The sequence below is a fragment of the Buceros rhinoceros genome, unplaced genomic scaffold (genome assembly GCF_000710305.1).
Source record: "Buceros rhinoceros silvestris isolate BGI_N320 unplaced genomic scaffold, ASM71030v1 scaffold352, whole genome shotgun sequence".
Taxonomy (NCBI): Eukaryota; Metazoa; Chordata; class Aves; order Bucerotiformes; family Bucerotidae; genus Buceros; species Buceros rhinoceros.
In genome coordinates, this window is record NW_010399290.1 from 1 (window position 1) to 11,921 (window position 11,921).

General features: G+C 45.5%; 1 protein-coding gene across 1 annotated transcript in view; it reads left to right on the forward strand.

The window, feature by feature from the left end:
• Positions 1 to 2,002: 2,002 nt before the first annotated feature.
• The window catches only part of CACNG4 (calcium channel, voltage-dependent, gamma subunit 4), an 11,244-nt gene continuing 1,325 nt past the window's right edge, over positions 2,003 to 11,921 (forward strand). The window contains exons 1-3 of the mRNA XM_010131387.1: positions 2,003 to 2,012; positions 5,997 to 6,080; positions 11,186 to 11,326. Of these exons, the coding sequence (XP_010129689.1) occupies positions 2,003 to 2,012; positions 5,997 to 6,080; positions 11,186 to 11,326 (235 nt within the window). The remainder of the gene's footprint in view (positions 2,013 to 5,996; positions 6,081 to 11,185; positions 11,327 to 11,921) is intronic.

The following is an 11,921-nucleotide window of genomic DNA, read 5'->3' on the forward strand; positions in this document are numbered from 1 at the left end:
GCTTCTTTCTCTGCTGGCTCCATCCTCCGTGACAATGAAGGCAGCAGCATTACAGCAGCAACATGGGGTAGTAGATTCACACGAGCTGTGTTTTGCACAGGAACCTGCATCAATACTTCATGATTTATTTTATAGTGACAGCATTAAACGTCCTCTGTCAGAGGCTCACAGGGTCTGTGCTCATTCAAGACTCAGGGACAGGCTTGTGAACCTCTCAGCAAACAGCGGGAGACAAATAATCGAACTTGGGACAATTTAACATAGAAAGTGCCAAGTTACAGGAAAATACCTGCTGCTGTTCCTCGCAGCCTGAATGGAGAGCTTAGCACCGTAACAGCCCTTGTTTGACCATCGGCACCACAAAGCAGGCTTTGAAAGTAAAAGGAGGAGCATCACCCATTCCTCTTTTTCAAGGGTTATTTTATGTCTTAGAGGAATGAAAAGCAAGTTAACTTGGCAGCTGCATGCGCTGTAGTGTGTCAATCCAGTGAGACAGGAGACTTGTACTGGTGGAAAATCAAAGAAATGAACAGAGTGCGCAGATAGAATCTGTACTATAAATTTTGTGGAGAGGAACATTTTTTGGCATGTCTGATCTCTTTTGCTCACTATTGCTCAAATCATGCAGCAAAGGATTTCAGAACTTGTCAGCAGAGAAATCTTCCTAAGGAAAAAAAATATATAACTGGTTTTCTTCTCCCCTGTCAGAGTCCAGTGCCGACACGCTCACGCACTATAAATAGGTCTCCTCTGTTGTCCAAGGGAAGTGCAAAGCCGTGCCATTAAGGAAACCCAGTCCCACCCGGCATGCTCAGATGGACACTGTGTTCAGGCAACTTCTGTTACCACCGCCCCGCTCTGCACGTCATGCTCCTCTTGTTGTCTGTGATGTTATCTGTCAGTCAGCCTTCTCTGTGCAGTCGTATTCAGAAAACTTGTCATTTAAACATTTGGATATTCACGGGCTGCAGTAAATCAGGCTAACAGTTGGCTCTGGAGCTGAAGCACAGTATTTAATCACAGGATAGATGCAACAAGCAGAATCATCGGGCCAAATTTCCCATGGTTCCTTAATTGGCTTATTTTTAATATACAGACAGGTCCTTCCAGCTTGTATTCCCTGTATCGTGCTGTCACATGATCTTGAAAATAATTTCCTTCCATGTCTTCAAACCATCCGAGAAGACCCATATTTGCCAGAAAGAAATCAGCTGGTTAGTGGCATTTTAGGCTGGACAGTTATGGGCTGTATCTACCTGCCCGCAGGTAGTTGCTGTAGCCGTGCGAGCGCTTCTGCTGCTGACATTCATAGCACTCGTTCCATCAGTATAATCCCCCTCAGGAGAAAACCCTGCTTAACTCTATTAATAGTGTGCACGTGTGCACACTAAGTATATGTAGCTGCTCAAGAGCTACAAGAATGTGGCTTGTTGGCAGGGGAGAGTTTGATCCAAGGAGGTCACAAATGTCTGGTGTCCTGTGAGAAAAAAAAAATGAAAGGCTTCTCAACCAGGTGCCCAGACCGATGTGTTCCTGCGTAATCTCACCAACAGGGGCGGGTGAGAGGGATGGAAGATGAAATAGTTAATTGAGCAATAGCTCTACAGAAGCTGCTGAAGGAGAAGGAGTGGCATGTATCCTCATGTGTCTCCCACTGCTATCAGATATCGCCTCCTGTAAGCTCGTGCTCAGAGCAAGGAGACGAAAATTGCTATTGACAGCAGTACCCCGCAGACAAGGTCCTCCGCTGCAAAGCTGCTAGCGTCTTGCATGGTGAAAACCTACTTTAAATGACAACAGAACAGTCATGGTATGGAAGGATCTTGCTGTATACGGTTTTCAGGATTGGGGGGAGAAAACAAAAGTACAGCCTGCCTTGACAAATATCGTCAGGCATTTAAGTGCTCTATCTCGCAGTGCTGATTTGTGCAAACACTTCCAGGGCATCAGAGAATGTTGTCATTGATAAATACTGACCACGGGAAATGGCTGTTTCGAAGACATGGCTGATGGTATGGCCAGCAACAACGGAATCATGTAATGCGAGGCCACAAACGATGTTAATGAGTATTTGCATCCTACAACATTAACCATCACTCTCAGTCATCAAAAAATAAAGCCCCAGTGAACAATTCTGCGATGGTACAGGCAGGGTTATTAAAGGGTTATTTGAGAAAGAGCAAGGACGAGGTAGTGTGTCATCTGAATTTGGGATCGCTACTTTGATTTACTAGTGAAAACTCTGTGTGCTTTGAGATCTCAACCCCCAAAACAAAGCTTAATCTTCGCTGAGGCACTACAATTCCCTCCCTTATCACATTATCTGAGTACATCACCCTCTAATTATAGTTATATCTGAACAACACGTAGTGAGGTTGGGAAGTACTAACCTTGTCGGAGAAGCCCTTGAACAAAGAGTAAAACCGAATCAGAACCAATTCTTAGTTTTTAAATGCCAGCTAAGTACAGTGCAACTGGTGGGAAAAAACGTTCTTACGCCATCAGCAACACTTCAGAAAATTTGCCTCTTCATTATCATTAACCCAGATCCTGAAGTCCTGGCTCAAAATTCAAAACAAAGTTGTTACTATTATGAAGAAAAAATGCATTATAATATTTGTATTTCTAAAAGCATCATTTAAAACATATCAGTAGTCCTTCAAAGAAAGGAGTAATGCTTACAGCGTCTCTGCGGGAATTCATGTCTTACTCTCAAGAGGTATCCAGAAGTGCTTCTCAATATTTTAGTATCTGTTAGGCAGTGATTGCAGTTTATTTATCTCTCTCTAGTGGGTACAGAAGTAGTAGTTAAGTATTCCATCTTCCTCTCCAAAATGTGTAAGGGACTGAATCTTCATACTCAAGGAAAGAAAAAAGTCTCTTCCATGTCATATCCTGGAGTAGAAAACAGCCCACGTGTGCCTTACTGAGCGTGGAGCAATGGCCACATTTGCCTACATGTCTCCTCAAGGCATCCTCCGTGAAACCTGTGAGAAGAGCTTCAAGGAGTTCAGGCCTTGTGCAGATGCTGTAGAATAGTTCTTACTGAATTTCACTGAGGTGTTTCCTTTTCTGCCACCTCTGTTTCATGGCTTTTACTCCTCTGCATTGCTTCACAAACTAGGGTGTGGATCAGGTATTTCACCAAATCTCAGCTTTGTTTGGATTCACTTTTTTGTCCTTAAGTACAAGCCAGACTCCGCTATTACGCTTTTAAAGCTGACCGTTGCCTCAGTAGCTTCCGTCCAGCTAGTTTTAATTTTTCCCAAATCTGAGTTTCGAAGTCCGTTGTTATGAAAAAAGGCTATTACCGCATTTCATAGCAAGACTTTGACTTTGCTTCTGATACTTCGTGGATTAAAAGGGCCCTCAGCACCCTGCAGATCACCAGAGTTTTTCGTAGCAATGTCAAGCCTCACTGAGAGTTTAATAAGCTGCTGCTGAGTTATATGACACCTGTTAAGTTTATGAAACAAAATTATCCTGATGCTGCTATTAGCTCTCAACTATCATAGACACTAGAGAGGACCCTGAACCAATATCTGCCATCTGAGCTACAGCAAAAATATTGGGAAGAATATTTTGGATTCCCAGGCTTTGATACGCATCCAAATTTCACAGTCGTTTGCTGTTTCTATAAAAAGTTGGCCAGAAAGACCAATCTCAGTGTTCCTAAAAACTGGAAATAGAAAGGAACTCTCAAGCTGTTTAGAGCTAATTATCCTCTTTTTTCACCTCTGCTAGACTTGCTAATACTCTTTCATGTGAAAGGCTTGAGATATAAGCACCAGGAAATGAAGATCTCACCCATAAAAGAAGAAAAGACACTGTTAATACCAACCCATCCTGTCCTGCTGATGCGCTTCAGTCCCGTGGTGGAAGGGGTGGCTTCATGGCCTCCGAGTAGGAGAAAGCTCTGCTGAGGGGCCCACTTCATTCAGGTGTTTAATAATGTAAAGCCATTTTACAGAGGCCAAACGCCTCCATCAATCCATCAGTGCTGCACGCACAAGAGGCTTGGGAACGTTTCACTCTTGCTGACTTCTTGTCTCTTAACTGAGTTTCTGGAAGTGGGACATTGATTTGGGCTGTCGCCCATGTCCATGCTCTGTGAAGGGGCGAGTTCACAAAGCATCCTTCGCTGGACAGAGCTCTCTCTTTTGTGCGTCTACCTGTTTGCACAGAAGTTGTGGGAGCTCAGTCATACTTTCACTTTTGTATCAGCTCTGGATAAATTCAACTAACTACCTTAAAAGTTATTGGAGAAGCACGTACAGGCTGAGAGGTGGCTCCGCTCACACACAGCGGCACATTGAAAAGCCTGTTTCCATATGAAATTAGGGTGAGAAGATTATCTAGATTTTTTTTTTCTTTAATGAATAGGAGAGAATAAAAATCATGCTCTGAATGTATTTCCTGTAACTGGCACACCATAATGAAGAGATTCAAAGAAATGACCATCCAGCCCCAGGGGCCCTGTTATGCTGGGAGTGATTTAATTTCATTGCGTGAACTGGTGTAAAAATAAGCACTGGGATCTTTAAAATCTGAATTTTGGATTGCTGTGCTGGAGAGCCATCAGGAGCAACACACCAGCTGATGGCAAACAGGGGGATGCCCAGGCAAACGTGCTCAGCAGGAGCAGCCCCAGCTGAAGTGCTCTCATCCGCCTGCAGACAGGACAGGTCTGTCACTACCAGATGTGACGTGAGCCACTTACTTCTTGTTCCCAGCCTTTGAAGTGCTGTGCAGAGAAAGCCTGAGCCATTACCACAATTAGAGTAGATACATCATTTACTGGAAGAATTAAATGCACTGTAGTAGCAAACCTGCAGTTGACGCTCACGGGGTGCAATTGAAATCCTGCGGATTAGTAATTCTTCTGAGATCGTTGTAATCATTGGTAATAGGTAGTGAAATAAATCCACGTTTATATCCTACAGACTGCAGCTGTGATTCTGTTAAAGGAGTATTAACTGATGGTTTTTAAATCCTTCTGCCAGCTCGAGCTGTAAGCACTGAAACTCCTGTGCGGAGGATAACTCATCCTGGTTGATGTATGTTCCTGAGCATGAAAGCACTGGTTAATGAATAATGAAGGCACCAAGGCAGAATCACACCTCTGGGCTTTGCTCCTGCAGGAAGCTCTCTGGGGAGAGGTCGCCGTGCCGCTCGCTGCACAACAGCGGTTGCAGCCACCCGACTGCAGCGAAGGCTGGATAACCGTGGTAGAAAATAATACAAAACGCTAATGTAAAACTTTGCCCAGACGGACATAGTGCTGAACCTCACCTTGTTCAGTTGAGCGAGGGGTTCATCCGGCCAACTCTCGCATTGATCCTTCAGGTCCTGACTTACTGCACAGGCTCCCAGTTAACTAAACAAATATGCTGTTAAAAGCTGAGCCAACCTTGAGGGGGACATATGGGTTTAAATTGCATCAGGAAGAGATTTATGGGCTTGTTTTCCAAGCCTAGAGAGTAACTGAAGAGGCCTCAGACAGCTCAACATTTACCAGCTGTGATAAGGGAAGCCAGCACTTCCCTGGGGATGAGACAGGAGGGGTCACGGGCACTGGGTTGGCACTTGGCTTTCCTGGGGACCCCCAGCCATGGAGCAGGGACCCAGAGTGACAGTCACTCTAGGAAGAAAAAGGAGCTTTGCAAACTTGGTGTTCTTGTAAGATAAGCATGGTACTGATAAAGCAAAGCACAGAGAGATTAAAAACCTCAAGGGTTTTTTATTAGTGGCAGACTGAAGAAGAACGCCCAGGAATCCTGGCGCTCTCCTCCTTCAGCTAGGCTGCAACCCCACCTACCCAAAATTTGTGACCTCAGAGATGGTTTCTTGATGGCATAAAAAAAAACAGTGGCCAACCCTACAGGAGAATAATTTACTTACACAGCCTGGAGGAAGAGGAAATAAAGCAGAGCTGGCAGAATTGCGTTTCCTGGGTGCTGCCCTTTATGTGTTATGTTTGCTTTGTTTTCATTTAGGAATCTACAAAGGACATTGCTTCCGAATCAACCACTTCCCTGAAGACAATGACTATGACCATGACAGCTCAGAATACCTTCTCCGTAAGTGAAAAGCGATACCTAATACACGGGGTTAACAGACGTGGCCGTGGAGACTTTCTGGGGTTTCTCTTCTGTAGAGTCTAAACCAAATTTTTCTCATTACAAGAGACTGGCCCCAGCTGGGTGGCACAGAGCAGTGGGGATATATGTCCAGTTCATGCTGCAGCTGACACAACCGTGACCCTTGGGGATCCCCATTTCAAGGGTTTCCTTCAGCCAGGGGAATGTTCACGATTGTGATGTCTGTTCTCTGAATATTATACAGAAAATTTTCAATCCAAAACTACATTGATCATTCCCAGATTGGCGAGGATATTTTACAGAGGAGGTATTTATCTGATTAGTGTATCAAAACAGGTTTGAGGAGTGGGTTCCAGCCCATTATGAAGACTTTCCTCAGGCTTAAACCCAACTCTTACAAAAGCCTTATCCTTTGCAGCTGCTGAGCAACCTCCCCCTTCAGTGAAATTACTGCATTGTAGGAATGAAGCTTAAATTTCCACAGCTAACAGCAAAATCTCAGCATGAACATGGGCTGCAACTTCCCTGCACGGACAGCCAGCCATTGCCGCTCTGCGCTGGTGTGCAATCTGCCTCAGAAGTAATTTCATCCACCAACCCAGTGCTTCAAATAAGGGCAATTGTTTCATCTCCTCTGGATGACCCTTCGCTCAGCTGATAGGAAGTCTGGGAACCCGAGTGTGAAACTTCAGGAGTCCTGCAAAGTTTGAGTTAGGTTTCCCGTTCCCCAGAGGATGCTTTGCCTTGTTATTCCCTTTGAACAAAAAAGCTGGCCAGCCAAGCTGAAAGCAGTGCCCTTTACCAGAGAAAGACAGTGGAGTTCACGAGGTGTCGGGAAAGCTTCAGGGAGCGGTGAACAACTCTGCTGGCTGATAGACACGGCAAGGCAAAACACTCCTCAATTACACTGCTATTAATTACTTGAAACAGCACTTAGAGAACCACTCTGCCCTTCTGCTCACTCTGGGAAACAACTTCAAGTTGCTAAGACAAGAAGAAAGAAAAAAGAAATCTGTGAAAAGCACGCTTTACCAGAAAACCCAGCTTTTTTTTCCTCTTTACTCTTGTCAATTTAGATCAGTCATAGCGCTTGGGTGACATGATTTCAGTGCGCAGGCGAAGGCAGGCTAGCAGAGAGTGAGCACAGCTGCATTTATCTTTCATACAAAGCCTTGGAACTAATGTTAAATTGATGCCAAGTCAGCTTTAGGAAAGAAACATCATTAGTAAAAGGACTGTAAAGGAAAGAGGAATTAAGTATCATCTTGATAAAAGCGTATTATGCCGCCTTTACTGGGAGAAAAGGGAGAACTGGGAAAAACAGTCTCTGCAGTAAGACATGAGATGATTGGTAAATTGTTTGTAAATGTACTTGTGATGGGTGTTCCTAAAAGCTGTTTTCAAAAGTAAGTAAGCACAGATCTTAAAAACAAGTTGGTCCAAACCTTTACGTCTTCTGCAAAATCAGCCTCCAGCTGCTCCTCTCACAGAGGAGAGCTCGTCCTCGCTGAGCCTGCACAGCTACCAGGGCTGCTCTGCCTTAACTTCTAGAAGAAAAACTGCAGCTCCACTTAAAATGCATGTGGTTGATTTAGAGATCACAGAAAGGTTATGTACCTAAATCCAGAAGAGGTGAGCTCATACGGGTATGTAATAGGAATCAAATAATTGCCTAAGACAAGAGGATGTTTGCATCCTGTTCCAAAGGAGACGGGAGACCTTCCGTCCCGTTTTTGCCCTCTGTGCAACACCTTTGCAATCTGCCTCATTCACCGTGCTTTTGAGCCTTTTCTTGGCAGAAGTTTCCCAGACAGCCGTGTTGAGGGTAACCCTTATTTCTCCTGTCTGGCTCAGATGAAGGACCAACGCTGTCCACGTCTTGTGCTCCTGAAAGAGCAGTGTGAGTGGTCTCTGCCCGCTCCACACTGAGCAATCCGGCACAGGCTTCAGATCAATGTGATTATGGTGCTAGCAGAATCGAGACCTGGTTCAAAACCCTTTTGAAATTGGGGGGAAAATGACTGATTTTAGGAGACTTTGGCCCAGGTGTAGGCAGGAGCAGGAGTTTGGATTTTGCCTGTTGACATTCAGGCTACTCCCTGCAAAAACCAAGCAAATGACAGCCACAGTGACAGGAGCTCAGACAAGACCCCTGCCACTGAACCTTCCTGTGGTAACTCACCAATCTGTGTGGCTAAGAAAAGCCCGTCACAGGTCTGTGCAGAGCCCCAGCCAGTGGCAGAGGTGTCGGTGCCCGTGCAGTCCCCAGGGCTGCTGCCTGCATCGCCCAACTGCACACGTGTGCTCCAGCTTCCCTCCTCTCCTGCATCTCTGGGGCACACAGAAACCAAGCTGCTCCCGTCCAGCTTTGCGTGAAGCACACGCACCTCTCCCTTTGTAGAAGGATTTCAGACGTGCTCATCCCCACCGCTGGGGCTCTGCTGCAGTGAAGCCTTGAGGGTGGAGGCTGGGACCCCCTTTCACACACCTCTTCCCCACATGCTCTAGCATCCCATTTTTAAAGCCGTTTTCTTGGCTTCTGCCTTTCAGAGGGGAATAAAAACAGGAGCAGAGTGCCAGGGCTCGCAGCCCCGTGGGGAGGAGCAGCAGTGTGGCTCCTCCACAGGCACGCTGTGGCTCTTCACTGAAGGAGGTGTCACAACGCATAGCGGTGCAGAACAGCCGATGCAAACAGACAGGACAGTAAACAAGGGGGGAAAAAAAGCAGGAGAGAAAGCGAAAACCAGATTGCCTTAATGTTTTTTGATGTGCTGTCATTTTATTACCAGTATCAGGAGGCATATGTAAATTCTACATGGTACCTATGAGCTTCCTTTTAAATTTCAGAGGTAAAAGTACACATTGTAGGAGAAAAATATACTGTAGTTTTACAGGAAGAGAACACTGTGTGTTTTAGTTTCTCTTCACATTAATTACCTACTCTAGAAAAATTATCCCAGGTTGGATGGGGCTTTGAGCACCCTGGTCTAGTGGAAGGTGCCCCTGCCCATGGCAGGGGGTTGGAACTAGATGATCTTTAAGGTCCCTTCCAACACAAACCACTCTGTGATTCTTGCTCCACTCCCTGTATTCGACATGTCTGGCAAGTTCCTTTTGATTCTATCACTGAAGCATTTTAGGGAAGCTCTTTGATTTAATTGGAATCGTTATAAACGGCAAGTACTATAAAATACAGGAAACACCAACCAGAAAGGGTGGGCCATGGTGGGTTTTAAGCCTCTGCTGCCTTTTGCCAGTGCACTAACAGACGGACAGGGATTTGGGGTGCCTTCGTGTCCAGCAGCACAGACACTGACATTGAATCTTTTGCTGATAATTGTCTCTAACTGATCCAAAAGTCAAAGCATTGTTACTTCATACCATGCTTGTGGGGATACAGAACCATGAAAGGGGCTCTCAGCACTTCAGGGGCTTCGATTAGAGACCCTACACCCTCGTTACTTGGATTTGCCAATTATTGCAAGACCTGTTTGAACAGTAACACATCCGACTGAATTGGGTTTAGGTCTGCTTAGAAAATGCCCCATCTGTAAAGGACACGTGCAGCGACGTTGCCAGTTTTAGTAGGAGATGGACTTTCCTCACTGCTTCAGGTTGGTACAGGCATAAGCTTCCCAGGCAGGGACTGTCTGTCATGTTTTATGTTCGCACCATCCTAATGAGGGCTGGGCCCATAGCTGGGGCTCCCGGGGGCTTGGCAGCACACACAAAAGCGATGCTGTTATTAAATGCCTGGTCCTGTCCCTCTTGCAGTCAGTGGGAGTTTTGCCACTAGTTACCAGGGGAACCATTAGGAAACAATTCACTAAACTGGGAACGCCACGGCCATCAAAAGTAAAATGAGAAAGCATCAGCTGTAACATCTGGCCGTTTCTCCTCGGGAAACGGGCGCTGCTCACTGTGCGTGTCAGCCAGGAAGATGGCACCCGGGAGAGACCGCATCGCTAATGGCACCGCATCAGCAGATTGGTCCAGATGGCAGCTTTCTCCTCTTGGTGCACTCAGCCCTGGGGGTGTCCGTGTCCTCCCAGTGTGCTGAGGGGTTTCCACCCCTCTATAACAGCAGCCTCTGTCCCCCACCCGCCTTGGGCATCCCCATGCCCTGGCATCTGATCACCCTGCCAGGACTCGCCTCCGTGCCTTTGCCTTTCCATGGTCCCCAGCTTTGGGGCAACCCTGTTTTCCACAGCAGTATTGAGCACCTTATCTCCCCTTCTCCAAAAAAACCCTCTCTCTAGAACAGTATCACTCAGTTCCGCGCTCTGCCTTTCAGGAACACCTACCAGGTGGTTTTTACAATACAGACATCTCTCTTCTTGCACTTGTTTATTTTTTTTCTCAGCCCTTTTGTTCCCTCCCTGCCATTTCCCTTTCAATTGCTGCTTAGTCTCGTAGAGACTCGACTTTGAAAGCTGGCTTGAAGTGGTGTTTTAATCTTTTTTTCAGGGATTTTATAGCCCATGCTGGTGAATGGACTGAAGCATAAGGAATTGTAAATGACTCTACTCAGTTGTCGGGAAACTAAACACAAACATCTGAGACATACTTGTTAAAACTTCTTCCTTAGAAATCTGAAAGGTTTCGATGTCCCTAATATTCAACAAAAGGAAAAGGGGTTATTAGCTGTGCTTGCTCCAAGATGAATGCCGCAGACTTGAAGAGCTGTAATTTGCTCACCTTGTGCATGTACCAAGGAACAGACCCATTCTGTCTGCTCAAGCCATCCCCAAACGTTGTAGGGTTCATTGCCAGCTCATCAATTTTTCACTGCTGCTCCCAGCATGGTGCTGGGTCTTATCTCATGCCTTGCTAGAAATGTTCTGTACCTGGTGGCATCAGATAATGGCAATAATGCTGGACTTTCTAGGAGAAAGCTCAAAAGATTAAAACTACATTGACCACCATTGGCCTCAGCTCCCATAAACGTGCCCAGAAATGCAGAATCAGTGAGAATTCCAGCAAAAGCCAGGGGAGTTGAGATTATTTAATCTCCATGCTTGCACCTGAGGAGGGGGCTGAAATGATTACCGATTGTCTTCATTTTCTACCTGTCTCCCCTGCAGGCATTGTCCGTGCCTCCAGTGTGTTCCCCATCCTAAGCACAATATTGCTGTTGCTGGGAGGACTCTGTGTTGGAGCAGGAAGGATTTACAGCAGCAAAAACAACATTATTCTCAGTGCTGGGATTCTCTTTGTTGCAGCAGGTATGTTCTCCGTAAACAGAGTCCTTAAGAAGTGCCTTTTTAAACTGAAAAGAACTGTGGAAAAGCTTGTGGGCAATTCTCTCCCTCTAGTCCTTTCCTAGATCAAGGGCACTAGCATCATCACGCTAGGCAAATTTCTTAAGACAAAAATATGCTCGGCAATACGTCCATTCCAGAAAAGCTTTTCATTTTCCTGAAAAGGGAAGCTAAAGGCAGTAACAAGCAGGTTTTACTCTATTTAAAATGTATTAAACATTAGATGAATCAGGCGTCTCTTACATGCAGGGCCTTTTTCTTTTCTTTTATATGATGGCAGAAAAAAATTCACCTATGATAGGTGAGCCCGTTTTTCACACTAGAAACATCTGAGAGAGTCAGCCACATTGTTAATAGCTTTCCCTGAAGCTCGGATTAAGCATGCTGCATTTAGATGAAAATTCAGCAAGGTGGAAGAGAACTCATCTTGATCAAGGTGAACTGCCATAGCCCTAAGCTCAAAATGTATTTTTATTATTATCCTGAATGTTAGAATCCCTCTAACAACATTAGCGAGTTCCTATATGCTACTTCCTTTCCACCATGGCAATGAAGAGAC